This window comes from Pseudorasbora parva, chromosome 19 (assembly GCF_024679245.1).
Source record: "Pseudorasbora parva isolate DD20220531a chromosome 19, ASM2467924v1, whole genome shotgun sequence".
NCBI lineage: Eukaryota > Metazoa > Chordata > Actinopteri > Cypriniformes > Gobionidae > Pseudorasbora > Pseudorasbora parva.
Genome location: NC_090190.1, coordinates 37,872,999 through 37,888,525, shown reverse-complemented (window position 1 = coordinate 37,888,525; position 15,527 = coordinate 37,872,999). Strand labels below are relative to the sequence as shown.

General features: G+C 36.0%; 1 protein-coding gene across 3 annotated transcripts; it reads left to right on the top strand.

The window, feature by feature from the left end:
• The first annotated feature begins 6,405 nt into the window (after positions 1-6,405).
• Positions 6,406-12,805, top strand: LOC137048105 (E3 ubiquitin-protein ligase TRIM39-like). 3 transcript variants are annotated; one of them, XM_067426108.1, is made up of 8 exons: positions 6,406-6,537; positions 7,274-7,369; positions 7,697-8,268; positions 8,443-8,538; positions 9,349-9,582; positions 9,674-9,812; positions 11,805-11,831; positions 12,044-12,805. In XM_067426108.1, exons 2-8 carry the CDS (start codon positions 7,297-7,299, stop codon positions 12,589-12,591), a joined length of 1,689 nt encoding a protein of 562 aa, XP_067282209.1. In that variant the 5' UTR covers positions 6,406-6,537; positions 7,274-7,296; the 3' UTR covers positions 12,592-12,805. The 3 variants fall into 3 exon arrangements, with proteins under 3 accessions (XP_067282209.1, XP_067282208.1, XP_067282210.1); XM_067426107.1 differs by having other exon boundaries at positions 11,796-11,831; XM_067426109.1 differs by lacking the exon at positions 7,274-7,369 and having other exon boundaries at positions 6,418-6,537; positions 11,796-11,831.
• Positions 12,806-15,527: the final 2,722 nt, after the last annotated feature.

Below are 15,527 nucleotides of genomic sequence, written 5' to 3'. Positions count from 1 at the left end.
ACAGCCTGGTTTGTTTCTGTGGTAACCAGTTGAGCTGTGCACCTGTGTCTTGTTCAGTTATTCATTTTTTAACCCCCTTAGTTTGTCTTTTCGTTCATGTGAAGCTGTTAGGTTGATTTTGTTACCGTCTTTGATATTTATATTGTAATTTCCTCTTATCCTCCTCTTTTTTTAAAATAATTTTTTGTAATAATTTAAAATTACTAGGTTTACTATTTAAAATTAAATAGTTATTTAAGCACATTCTTTCAACTTAAATTCAAAATAACTAAATACAACTCAAAATGTCTTTGGGTCTTATTGCCGACCTCTTGTGGGAAAACATAATATAGCATGATATTTCATGACTTTTGCCACTAGATGGCCTTATAGGGATATATGGAGTAAATTAGCTGTTCAACTTTGTCCTAATTGTAGCAACTCATGATGTAATAACTACACATAATGTAAAAGAGTCTCGTGCACTGTTGAATGGAGCGAGGTGATTCCGCGTTGAGAAGCTGAGCTGCTGGATCAATAAAGGACCGCTGGCGGCTGCTCGTGAGTGAGGCTCGCGATTGATGGATTCCGATTAACCTGACGATCTTCGACTGACCCTGATTAAAGGGATACTCCGCCACTTTTTCATATTAAACTGTTATTCCCATACCTAAAACGAGTTGATACATACCTCTCTCAGTAAAAAGTCGTCTGAAAAATCCTCCCTCCTCCATTTCTGGGGGGAGAGGGAGATGTGAGGGAGGATTTTTCAGGCGTGACTTTTTACTGCGCCGAGTCGAAGTATTCTCAGAAGTGCTATTCCGCCATACATTATAGTTCCTAACCTGCTAAGAAAAGCGCCACGTTTTATTTTGTGTCACCATGCTGCGTTCCAGTTCGTTTTTATCATGCCCTTCACTCGCGAACTTCCCTCAGTCTCGTTCACTCGGATGTGCGTCATTGCTTGCGTTGCATGAGTGCCCACTACTGCTGGAATATTTGCAATGGACTGTACTGGACCGCCCTAAACACTTGATCAATTGGAATCCATTATGAAGTTGATTTACTATGTATTGTTTTCCTTTACGAAATTATTTCATGCAACATTCTGTACAGTATGGTTTATTCGAGTTGTTTTAAATGTTTTTAAAAATAGTTTTTCAACCCAATCAGAGTTGTTTGTGGTGGGGTAAATTAAACGCGATATGCGGTGACGTCACAATGGCATTGCATTGTGGTATATGAAGCTGCCTGAAGTGTACATATGAAGTAGACTCGCTCCCTCTGTCAAAATCGAGGGAGCAAGGGTCTGTCCATACAAACGTCCCTTGTCCACTTCAGAAGTGGAACGTACTTCAAAAAGGGCAGCGAAATTTGCAAGTGCCTGTCTTAAAGTGGAGTAGAACGCAGCACTGGTCGTTCAGCGATTAGTGTAACTGTAGCCTATTTAAATAGGGAAAACGTAGAGGTGTTTGGTGGTTTCTAACTTGATGTCTATTTGGTACCATAGTGAATGAACTGGGCTTAGTGGTCTAAGCTAAATGCTATCAGAATATCACCGCGGGTCAAAGCGATTAAGTGCACGCACTGAGACGAGAGAGATGTGTGTCAACTCTTCTTAGTTAAGGGAATGACATAGTTTAATATGAAAAAGCGGTGAAGTATCCCTTTATAGAGAGCAACATTTTGTATGAAGTTACCTGTTTATTTTTATCTCTGTGGCTCAATTAAGTGAAGCAGCCATGCAGGGCTGGACTGGGACACAATTTCAGGCTGGGAAATCCTACACCCATCCAGGCCAATATGCACCTAAAATAAAATGTAGAAACACAGACAACCCTATTTTTTACCTAAATAATTAAAGGCTTTATTTTGAACGGTACCCTCACTTCCCTTTTCCTTTTCTTAATTTTCCCTAATATCTCTCTGTCTCCCATCTATTTTTGTACAAATCAACGTATTATATTTAAGGCAAAATATTGTTTTTAACTTAAAAAATTGTTTTATTAAATATCCAATTTAGCAACACTATATTACATACAATATGTAAAAAAGAAAAAGTTTCTTATTTTGCTTCTACTCTGCCTTTTGATTAAAAAGGGGGCAAAAAGTTTTAAGCCTCACAAATGGGCAGACATAGGTCTCAATCAGCTCCCTATTTCAGTAGTCACCCCACGGACTAATGCCTTGATCAGTGCTCTGCCTACCAAACTTAGCTGATTGAGACACACCCATAATTTTCTAAATAAATGTCAAAATGTATTCAATAATAAACTAGTATCCGGGCCCTATGCACTGGCAGTCCTGATGAGCCCTCATGTTCCCAAAATAAAATAGCTGTATATACTATTTACAAAGTGAAACAGCTTTACTGGGTGAAATACACCATATAAAAGTAGCAGTTCTTTGCAACATGTGCAAATAACATGCAAACTATACTTTTGGACAGATACAATATTTGCACGTCAGTATTGTACATTAACAGGATTCACTAAAAATACATGTAAATTATTATATTTATTCAAATTATTAAATGAATGCAACCTTTAATGGGACAAGCGCTGCCAGGGGAGTCTCAAAATACACACACACACACACACATCACAGGCGATCCACACGCGAATGACGATTCGCACATTCACATTCAAGGACAAACGTGTAAATTTTAAACATTCAAAAGTTTTTATGCACAGTTGTAAATCTACGATTTGTGTTTTGCATTTGTGAAATGTATTTTATGAATATGGGTGTTTCTGCAACTACGGGCACTTTTAAGTCCCAGCAGTGAAATTTTAGATTTATGTTAAAATTTGTCATATGATGCTTTATAAATATATTCACAGTGCCATTACACACCTTGACAAAAAATATAATTACTGAGTAATATGATTTAATATAATATTATGAAGCGTTTATAGCTCAAAACACCATTTTTGTTAGTGTCCCACACCTGTGGTCTCAATGTTGAGATACATAACATAAGCTAATTTAATTAAAATTTGATATTATTTCGAATGGACTTGTTTAATATACAGATTCATTTAAATCATCTTAAAATTCTTTGTATTATTTACTGATCATTTTTATGATTTTTTAACCTAAATGTGCCTGTCCCACACTTTTGAGTCCTTACCGCAACAATGAAAAAAAACTTTTATTATGAAATGTCATTAAACACAAACAAGTCTAGTTTTTATGGAAACAGAAATTATCACTTGAGCACATTGCTGACAGACTGGGCCACCACACTACCTCACTCAGAAGATGCCAAAAAAATAAGGTAAACATGATCTTTTCTGCTCTAGTATTTATTGTGCGTCCTTACCATTCAGCTTAATAACTGTGTATTTTGGACTACATTTAAAAAATAAATGTAAATTACTGTTAAATTATTGTATATTAAGATGCTAAGAGTCAAAACTAATGTAGTAGGCCTTGCTAGCTGCAATTAGCTAAAATATTAGCAAAAATGTCATTACCGAAACATGTCTTTACCGCAGCAAATGTAGGTGTTGCGGTAAAGACCTTGTGTCGCGGTAGAGACAAATTCAAGGTTTACTTTACATTCTTTTTAAATTGAATGACAGTATTAGTACTGAAGTATATATATATATATTTTAGTAGGTACGGAAAGTATTTGTTATATTGCAGCCATTTGCTAAAATCATTTAAGGTTATTTTTTTCTCATTAATGTACACACAGCACCCCATATTGACAGAAAAACACAGAATTGTTGACATTTTTGCAGATTTTTATAAAAATCAAAACTGAAATATCACATGGTCCTAGGTATTCAGAGTCTTTGCTGTGACACTCATATATTTAACTCAGGTGCTGTCCATTTCTTCTGATCATCCTTGAGATGTTTCTACACCTTCATTTGAGTCCAGCTGTGTTTGATTATACTGATTGGACTTGATTAGGAAAGCCACACACCTGTCTATATAAGACCTTACAGCTCACAGTGCATGTCAGAGCAAAGGAGAATCATGAGGTCAAAGGAACTGCCTGAAGAGCTCAGAGACAGAATTGTGGCACGGCTCAGATCTGGCCAAGGTTACAAAAACATTTCTGCTCCACTTGGCACTGTGGCCTCCAGAATCCTTAAATGCAAGACGTTTGGGATGACCAGAATCCTTCCTAGAGATGGCCGTCTGGCCAAACTGAGCTATCGGGGAGAAGAGCCTTGGTGAGAGAGGTAAAGAAGAACCCAAAGATCACTGTGGCTGAGCTCCAGAAATGCAGAGGTGGGAGAAAGTTGTAAAAGTCAACCATCACTGCAGCCCTCCACCAGTCGGGGCTTTATGGCAGAGTGGCCCGACGGAAGACTCTCCTCAGTGCAAGACACATGACAGTTTGCATGGAGTTTGCTTAAAAAACACCTAAAGGACTCCAAGATGGTGAGAAATAAGGATTCTCTGGTCTGATGAGACCAAGATAGAACTTTTGGCCTTAATTCTAAGTGGTATGTGTGGAGAAAAATATCACCAGCATGGTAGTGGCAGCATCATGCTGTGGGGTGTTTTTCAGCTGCAGGGACAGGACGACTGGTCGCATTCGAGGGAAAGATGAATGCGCCCAAGTACAGGGATATCCTGGACGAAAACCTTCTCCAGGGTGCTCAAGACCTCAGACTGAGCCGAAGGTTCACCTTCCAACAAGACAATGACCCTTAAAATGTTCTTGAATGGCCCAGCCAGAGCCCTGACTTAAACCCAATTGAGCATCTCTGGAGAGACCTGAAAATGGCTGTCCACCAACATTTACCATCCAACCTGACAGAACTGGAGAGGATCTGCAGGAGGAATGGCAGAGGATCCCCAAATCCAGGTGTGAACAACTTTCCCAAAAAGACTCATGGCTGTATTAGATCAAAAGGGTGCTTCTACTAAATACTGAGGAAAGGGTCTGAATACTCAAGGACCATGTGATATTTCAGTTTTTCTTTTTTTAATAAATCTGCAAAAATTTCAACAATTCTGTGTTTTTCTGACATTATGGGGTGCTGTGTGTACATTAATGAGAAAAAATGTTGTGGTGAGATGTTGTTAGTGCTATGGGTTTGTGTTATTTTATTACTAAGGTTTGTGCAGCATCAACTTTAGGAGACAATGTTTTTAGCACTTAACTTTCCATTAATTTTTGTTTGTTTGTCCCAACAAAAAAAAAAAAAATTGTGTACTGTACTTATTAACTGAGACTTCTTACAGCTCTTACAAGCTGTTGCCCTTGTTTGTTTCGTTGCTTCTATTGCTCTCCCCTTTTTTGTAAGTCGCTTTGGATAAAAGCGTCTGCTAAATGATTAAATGTAAATGTAAATGTTTTTAAAGCAGTTAAAAGAGTTAATTAAAAGAGTTATTTAGTAGCAGTTTTGCAGTATCTTGCATGCAATACCTGTTTCTTTTACTGTTGTTCTTTAGCCTGTTTTTGATTCCGTGGCACTTTAACATTGTGTCCTTACCGACACAAGATGTCATTACCGCAGCACTGCTCTATTTCTATTTTTTTCACATTTTAATTTGCAAAAAAAATATTTTAACACTTAAGCTGACATGATTTACACATTGAAATTGCAAAATCTGTTACAAAAAAAAATAAATGTTAAATTGTGCGTATGGAGACAATTGACATCTAAGGTTTCTGTAATTTTTTTACATGGCATAGAAAAAAACATGAAATTCCCTATTTTGTATATTATTATTTTATATCAGTATTTACAAAACTGCGTAAAATTTGAAAAAGCTATTTAAATATGATTTTTTTTTTTTTGAAACAAATAAAGGAAAATGTATGAAATGAACGTTATTGTAACGTTGCGGTAAGGACACTTTTTAAGAAGATGACCCAAAAAACATAAAAAATAAACATGTTCCAGATTAAAATCGTAAAGACTACATTACATTTTGTGTACATTGTTATATGTATTACAGACCATGATGGTTAAAATGTAAATTCAAAAAGGTTGATTTTTTAAAAATTGGGATAGTCAAAAGTGCCCGTAGTTGCAGAAACACCCATATATATTTGTATTTTTCGCACGTGAATAGTTTTTTGTGCATGTAAATTTGATTTCATGCATGTGAAATTGTCTACACATGTGTGCATTGTGTTTTTTGCGTGAATTATTAATGAGTCTTTTCTGCTTCCATAGGTTTTTGGCCTCTATGATCCTGAGCAGCGAAACAGGCCTGCAACAGAAACTAAGGGTTAATTGTTTGTCGGCTTAGGACACAACACAAACACAACAGATAGCATTACACGACGATACAACAGGTAGCATTACAAATTATACTAAAATTTGTAATGCAGTCTATTATATTAAAGACCCAGGGCGTCACCCATAAAATTCCCGGTTAGAGGAAGGGCACTACGCTACACAGGGACAAATGTAAAAGTGTGAATACAGGAGGAGCTCTGACATCACTGCACTTCACAGAGCGATTCAGAGAAAGTGAAACTAGATCAGCAACGAATGACTGAAATGATCAACCTCTTCAAACAACAGAATATTTATTGATCCGCTCAAAGAGTCTTGAGGACACATCTGATCCTCACAGGTAATGACAGAAATATAAGAGAGATTGAGCTGATCAGGTTTCTAATGGAAGTGATCTGGTTTAGTGGGTTTATGACAAATTGGAATAAGTTGAACAGAACCATGTTTAAACTTGTGAAATACTTAACTACTTTAGTTGTTCACTGCACTGAAATTATATCAGAATTGTATTTAAATGATGTTGTTTGATTAATCTTAAAGCAAAGTTTGGTGTTGCTGTCATTTTGTCACGTGACATAAGGACTAAAAAGACAGGAAGTAAAGGAGCTGCAGACAGACAGAACACAAACTTGCTAAACTGCAGCTAAAAATCACATTTACATTAAACTAAATGATAACTTCACTGTGTCATACACACTGGACTTGGTCACACAATATCTGTTTATTTTGTGGAGATATATATTTGTGGGTAATTATATGACTTTGTACATGATGTTTCTGATCTAAACAGAAGGTCATAGTTCAGAGTTTGTTAATCTTTCACTGAGGAGTGGTTGTGTTTCCCTCACTATCAATGAGATTTTAACACTTTAATATGAATATATTGATTAAATGGTCATGAGAGAATATAAACTACAAATCTGACTTTTGAGGGAAGATTTCAAGCAAGATTTTTTCCAGATTGACCAAACAGTGTGTAAAACAAATGCAGTATTACAATGAGCAAATGCTTAGATCTGTCTAATAAGTATATTGGTCATAATTTATATTGTGAAACTGTGACATTTCTTGCAAAGGCTTGAAAACTCAAGAAAAAACAATGGCAGAATCTTCACCAACATCATCAAAAGCAAGAACAACCAGGAGAAGGAGTATTGAGGATATACCTCCATGTAAGTCAGTAACACGGAAAATAATGAATTAGTGAATAACTCGTTTACTCTTCTCATGTGATGATCTTTAAATACAGTTCAGTAATTTACAGTACAACTTCATATTAAGTACTGATCAGCTTGTCTGGGGTCATTTTGCAGTAATGACCAGCTGACAGTATATGACTCTTACATCATCTTCATCATCAGAATTTTAAAAAAATGTACACAGAAGCCCTACAAAGAACAACATGTCTTTAAGATCACGAGAAACATGAATTCAGTGTGTTTTAAGACTTCAGACTAGTACAGTAGTAGGTGATTTATCTTCTTCATTTCTCTCTCCAGCGATGTCTTCCTCCAGCGGTCCACTGACTGAGGAGCTTCAGTGCTCTATATGTCTGGACGTGTTCACTGATCCAGTCAGCACTCCATGTGGACACAACTTCTGCAAGACCTGTCTGAATAAGTGCTGGGACAACAGCCAGACCTGCAACTGTCCATATTGTAAAGAAACATTCAAGCACAGACCTGATCTCAAGATTAATACCACACTCAGAGAACTCGTAGATCACTATAAAAAGAAAAGTCCTGAGAAAAAACCTGGAGTTCTGAAAAATCCTGAAATTGTGTGTTACTACTGTGTGGACAGAAAGCAGAAAGCCCTGAAGTCGTGTCTGGTGTGTCAGAGCTCTTACTGTGAAACTCACCTGGAGCCTCATTTGAGAGTGGCAGGTTTAAAGAAACACAAACTGATCAATCCTGTGAGGAATCTGGAGGACTATATCTGTCAGAAACATGAGAGACCTCTGGAGCTGTTCTGTAGAGATGATCAGACGTGTGTGTGTCTGTCCTGCACTGAAGGAGATCACAAGAACCACAACACTGTTCCTTTAGAAGAGGAGAGTGAACAGAAGAAGGTAGATATTACAGTTAAAGCTAATTTTATTGGGCGTTTAAGGGCTCAACACAAGAATAAACACATTTTATTTAATCTTATGTAATAAAAGTTTGTTATGAAAAGAATTGTGTTTCCTCAGAAGGCAGTAAATCTCTTTTATGATAAATGTGTGTGTGTTGTTCTCTGTCTATAGACTGAACTGATGAAGACCCAGAAAGACGTGCAGCAGATGATCCAGGACAGGATCAAGAAGATTCAAGATGTCAAACACTCATCAGAAGTCAGAAAAGTGAGTTTAAAATAATTTAATTTAAATATTTATTATACATTATTTAGCTTTGGTCCTCCAAGAGTCCTGATTTACATCCAACAGCACTGGGACTTTTCACTGTTGCATCCCTCCGCTTGTCTGTGTTTGTTCCAGACAGTCTGTCAGTCTGTTTTAGTGCTGGGGATTTTAGACTCTTTGTGCAGGTTACATCGATAGACCTGTAGGTGACGACAAGTGACTTGTGTCTTATGAGGGTCATTGATTTTACTCAAAAATGATTAAAAACAGTAGATTCATTCAGGAACAAATAACCAAATGACTGCATCAGAAATCACACACTTCCCTACTATAGAGAAGTATGATCGAATTCACAGTAATCATAAAAAGTGTAGCCAAAAAGTCCCCGGTTGACCTACTACTTCCAGTGAGATTCAGAAGTGTGCATACGATGGGCGCTTTACTATCCCATGAGGCCACGGGAGAAGATTTATGAATGACAGTGAAGTGACATAACTTATGCTGATAGGTCACATGATAATGACAACATGGCGGCTGTAGTACGTCTAGATATTCATACCACACATATCCATACTATTTCATACATAATAGTTGTTTAATGACTGTGAAGTAATCACTTATTAAAAATAAGTACCTACGCAAGAGAGTGTGTGATTTCGGACACAGCCAGTGTGTTGATCTGAATATCAACATGTCTGTGATTAACTGATCACAGTAATAACACACATCTCTCAAAAATACATGATTTGAGGAAACACTGACATATGAGAAATAGTAATGAATAATAAGTTGATTGTCCTGGTTGAGCAGAGAAACTCAGAGAAGGAGAAAGCAGCCCGTGTTGAGCTCTTCACTGATCTCATCCGCTCCATTGAGAGATGTCAGACTGAACTGCTGGAGATGATGGAGGAGCAGCAGAAAGCTTTGGAGAAACAGGAGGAAGAGCTCATTGAAGAGCTGGAGCAGGAGATCACTGAGCTAAAGATGAGAAACACTGAGCTGGAGCAGCTCTCACACACTGAAGATCACCTCCACCTCCTACAGGTCAGTCAACATCTCTCTGATCAATGATAATGCAGTATATGACACCATAACACTCCCCATGCTGAAGGATTTCTCCTCTCTCCTGCTGTAGATTTACTCATCCCGGGGCAGCTCTAGAAACACCAGGAACTGGTCTGAGATCAGTGTAAAGACTGATGAGAGTCTGGAGACTCTGAGGAGAGCTCTGACTCAACTGCAGGACACTCTACAGGAGAAACTCACTCACACTGGTACGACAATAGCAAACACACCGCACAGATACATTCATTATGTTTTAATATCAGTAATGAAGAATGAATATTGTGGTTTATGGATTATTTTCAGCTCTAATTTCAGAAACATTACTGTAACCTTCACTGTAACCAGAAACCAGAGGCTTTAGTACATCTGTAAACATATTAAATATGATTAGGTGTCAGATAAAATCAGTTTAGCAGAGGAAAATCAAATCAACAGACATCATGGATTTAAGATGCACATTTGTTCTTCTTTAGAGGAGAACTTCAGACCTGTAGTTCAGAGCTTTTTTATTAAAGTTTACTTTCATAGTGTTGTCTTTGCTGAATAAACAGCACTATTCCAATCCAAAACAATAAAAATATAAAATGTTTCACAAAACATTTACAAAGATGTTCTTAAAAGGAGGAATATTTAGAGCTCACACACACAGGGGTGAAGGAGACACACACTGATCAGATAAAACATGATGTTGTGCACGAGGGGTTTTCAAACTGGGGCCACAAGAGAGTAACAGGGTCTGTGGATAAGACTAGAAAATGACTTTTAAAGAAATAAATAATAATAATAATATAATTTGTTTATTCGCTTTGGTATTATTTTCACAAGCAAGGTGTAAATTTTCAAAACTCATATCACAACAGATCATCAAAAGTTCACTTTTTTTCAAACATTTCAGCATATTTTCAATTGTGGTAGTACAATACACAAAACCACAAAGTATCCTTTTCACCACACAAAATAAGAGTTTCATCTACATAAACGTTTCATTCACAATAAAACGCTACATTATGGGGACAACATGTCCCTATAAAGATGGTGATATCCTAAATCCTTGTCCTTGCGGGGACATTTTTTGCTGCCTATGAGGAAACAAGCTTATAAATCCTACAGAATGATCGTTATTTGTGTGTTTTTTGAAAATGTAAAAATGCAGAAAGTTTTGTTTGATGGGTAGGTATAGTGTAAGGCGAGAGAATATACAGTTTGAACAGAATTAAAATCATTATGCCCATGTATACCCAGACAGATAGTGAACCAAACATTTACTCTATTGGCAGCAAACTCTGTTCTATAGCCCAGCACCTCATGGCTACGCTGAATAGATACTATTAAAAACATTATGGATTCAATTACATAAGTTAGGTAATGTAAGCATATTTTCTTATGTGGCATCTGTAGCCCGTGTTACTGTAATTAATTCAGCAACAGGGTGATTTGAAACATGTATATTGCATTGTTTGCTGTTGGATGAATTGATTGTTAAAAGTACTAAATTGAAAGAAGATCACACAGTTGTGTTTTGGTGATTAAATTAAATGTTCTCATTACATATTACAATAATCTTGTGTTTGAAACAATGATAATGTGGACTGAAAATATATGATATAACGGAATGAAAGCATGAGATCAGGTTTTGAAAGAATGACTAGCTGTGTTACAAGGGTGATCCGTTTGGATTTTTGTACTAAGAGTTCTTACTTGTGAAAATAGTTCCAAAGCGAATAAAAAAAACTGTAATTAGATTAATAAATTAGTTTAAAATAAATAAAATAAAATAAAAATATTAATGTATATAATAAACTAAATTACCGGTAGATTAAAATAAAAAATAAATGATTCATATGAATAAATACATTTGATTAAAATTAAATAAATAAGCAAGAAATAAATAATACATATAATAATTCATTACTACAATGAGTAGAACAAACTATATAATAATGTGACTGAAACTAATTTTAGATTTTTAATATATATATTTTTGTGTATAAATTGAGTGTTTATAAAAGGCAGATGCTTGTAAATTTTAGGATGGGGGGTCCCTCACATAGGGATGGTCATATTGAGGGGTCTGTGTGGCATCTAAAAGATTGAAAACCTGTTTAAACAATTCTTTAAATATAATCTGAAAACTTGTCTGCAATTCCACACATAAACATGTCAAAGATCTGACGATGTTTTATTGTCATTAGTCTCTACAGATCTGAAGAGGATGCAGCAGTATGCAGGTACAGTGTGCGTGTGCGTGTGCGTGTTTGTGTGTGTGTGTGTGTGTGTGTGCGTGTGCGTGTGTGCGTGTGTGTGTGCGTGTGTTTGCTCTACACTAGATTACATTCATACACTCACAGCTTCATCACTGTGATTAAACACTGATTACATATTAAAAACATAATCACAAAATGTATTATGAAGTTATGATTCATATTCTCTGTTTTCTCAGTGGATGTGACTCTGGATCCTGATACAGCTCATCCTGAACTCATCCTGTCTGATGATGGAAAACAAGTGAGATGTGGAGACATTAAACAGAAACTCCCAGACAACCCGAAGAGATTTGATAGATGTGTACTTGTCCTGGGAAAGAAGGGATTCTCCTCAGGGAGATTTTATTTTGAGGTGCAGGTGAAGGGAAAGACTGACTGGGATTTAGGAGTGGCCAGAGAATCCATTAACAGGAAGGGTTTGATCACACTGAGTCCCAGTGATGGATACTGGACTGTGATTCTGAGGAATGAGAATGAATATGACGCCTGTACTGATCCACTCATCTCTCTGTCTCTGAGAGTGAAGCCGCAGCGGGTCGGTGTGTTTGTGGATTATGAGGAGGGTCTGGTCTCCTTTTATGATGTGGAGTCCAGCTCTCATATCTACTCTTTCACTGCTCAGTCTTTCACTGGGAAACTCTATCCTTATTTTAGCCCATATCTAAACCAGGGAGGTAAAAACTCAACTCCTCTGATCATCACACCTGTCAAATACAATAAATGAATGTATACCACTAATATGAAATACACATAAAAAAAATCTAAAACATGTTATTTTTATCATTTATAACTATAAATTTAATGTAAACATATGCTTGTTTGACAATTATTTTTTTTACAATTAATCATGCAATTTTTTCCCATCTCCACCTGACAAAGTGAAATTGCCTGTGATTTATTTTTTACATCAAAATAAACCATACTGTGATTTCACTAATAAATAGTATCAAGGCTGTTTCTTTTAATTACAAAATATAATAGTTCAGATATATATTATATCATAGATCTACATGATTACCATATTCATATACACAACTCTATGGTACTTCAAGGTATAATGATAATTACAATAATATTAAAAATAATACAATAAAATCAAAACAAGGTACCACATCAAAAATTAACCTCATGGTAAAACTAGGCAAATGAGGAATAAGTTAAATTCAATAGACAAATGTAAACACAGATTAGTTTAAATGCTCTTTTTATTGATAGAGTTTAGTATAGGCTAGAGTCTTCATATAAAATATAGGACTATTAAATATCTGATGATACAAATATGAAACCTTATAAAATGAAACCTTATTAAAAAAAAGTCCTTCTTTGACGACATAGTACAGATTGTTCTGTTAAAGATGTATATTTATGTCACAATTTATATTTCATATATTTTTTATCTGTATGAAAATTGAGCACCGCTGCTTTTTACAGTAGAGGATGATAATATAATGTCGTCATTCATCGACCTTCATGTGTGACAGAATGAATATGAGTATTAATAACGATAACCACTTTAATCGTGTTTTTAAAAGCAGCGAGAAAAATGTAAGAACCTCACAATCAGAAGAGCATCTGAGACGCATTACATCTGACACACACGGGGCCCTTTAAGAGAACCGGAGGCCCCTGGACTACTGCGTTACTGCAGCTAATGTTCACTAGGTGGCGCTATATAGTTTCACATCAGAAAATACAACACTATAAGGTTCATACAGTAATGAAAACCATGGAAATATCATTTTAAAATTGAAAACTGATAAATGTATCCCATGTTTAGTGATTTGTTTTTGGTTTACTTCTTTGTTCTTTGTAAGTGTTATGTCTGGTTATTAATATTTTGATTGTGCATCTTTAGTGATGATGATGCCTGCAGCACTCATTATGTTTAATCCCACCGGTCACGATTGTGACTGTAAATTTTCCTTGCATATTTTAGTGTGGTATTAAAAAGCAACTTCTATTATGAAGCAAATTTTCATTTATAATACACATTTAAGATGTCTACATGAGTTCTGGGCAGGTCTAACAGTGCTGTGTAGTTTGGTCGTGTGACCACACACACTTATTTCTTGGTACTGCCATCTTAACACATTGACAATATGAAAGCACAGAAATGACAGGAAAATTTAATGAATCAATCAAAAGTTAATTTTTGAATAGCTCATTAATTTTTTGCACACAAAAAATACATATTGAAATTATATTAATACATGGTTTATTCTGTTGTCAGGATGCAGATAAATGAAGATGGTCACAATTGTGACCTGTAGTATAACACAGAATATGTCCCCTCTATGTCATTCTGTGTTATTCATATGAACTCTCTCACAGACTGAACTGAAAACTATCCATCCATCCATCCATCCATCGTACTTCTGTCTGTACTTCTGTCTGTCTATACCTTTGTCTAGCTATACTTCTTTCTGTCTGTCTGTCGGTCTATACTTCTGTCTGTCTGTCTAACCATACTTCTGTCTGTCTATCTATACGTCTGTCTGTCGGTCTATACTTCGGTCTATCTATCTAAAATTCTGTCTGTCTGTCTATACTTCTCTCTGTCTGTCTATCTATACGTCTGTCTGTCTATACTTCTCTCTGTCTGTCTATCTATACGTCTGTCTGTCTGTCTGTCTGTCTATACTTCTCTCTGTCTGTCTGTCTATACTTCTGTCTGTCTATACTTCTCTCTGTCTGTCTATCTATACTTCTGTCTGTCTGTCTAAATATACTTCTGTCTGTCTATCTATACTTCTGTCTGTCTGTCTAAATATACTTCTGTCTGTCTATCTATACTTCTGTCTGTCTGTCTAAATATACTTCTGTCTGTCTATACTTCTCTCTGTCTGTCTATCTATACTTCTGTCTGTCTGTCTAACTATACTTCTGTCTGTCTATCTATACTTCTGTCTGTCTATCTATACTTCTGTCTGTCTGTCTATACTTCTGTCTGTCTGTCTATCTATACTTCTGTCTGTCTATCTATACTTCTGTCTGTCTATCTATACATCTGTCTATCTATCTATCCATCTATCTAAACTTCTCTCTGTCTGTCTATCTATACTTCTGTCTGTCTGTATATCAGTCTATACTTCTGTCTATCTATATCTATGAGATATACCTTATAAACCTTATATACCTTATAAACTTCCCAGTGGTGGAAGTTTCAATGGTGCTTCAATGTTTCAAGTTGCTCTTCCTAATATTTAGGAGTAATAACTACATGTAAGTGCCTAGATCTTTTCAAGGTTTGTTGGTCAAGGAAAAAATTTGGGATTAAACTAATGGCTGAATGTATTGGAGTCACTTTTGAATGCAGTGTTTGTGTTTTGTGTGTGTTAAAACATCGCAGTTTTAAAACATGATGGGTGGATTGAGTGATTGCAATGTTTAGTTCTGATGGTTTGAACAGAGACGGCAGGAGAAATGTTCTGTCCACTGAGGTTTAGGACACGAGATGAAACCAAAGACCCCAGAGGACCTTTAATGGGACCCGGAGTCTCTTCTGGGACAAAGACACAATTCTCATATTTCTATAAACAACAACTGCATCTAAGGGAAGAGTCATGAGAATTTATTAAACCAATGACTAGATTATTTTTTTAAAGGGGGTTGGAAAGATTATTTCTGCTCTGTGATGTTTTTAATCTTAATATTTTTGTT

Excerpts from the sequence above, each read along its gene's own strand:
- LOC137048105 (XM_067426107.1), top strand. The coding sequence starts at position 7,297 with ATGGCAGAATCTTCACCAACATCATCAAAAGCAAGAACAACCAGGAGA. Across the intron at positions 8,539-9,348 it reads ACTCATCAGAAGTCAGAAAA|AGAAACTCAGAGAAGGAGAA; the intron begins GTGAGTTTAAAA and ends CTGGTTGAGCAG. Across the intron at positions 9,813-11,795 it reads GGAGAAACTCACTCACACTG|TCTCTACAGATCTGAAGAGG; the intron begins GTACGACAATAG and ends TATTGTCATTAG.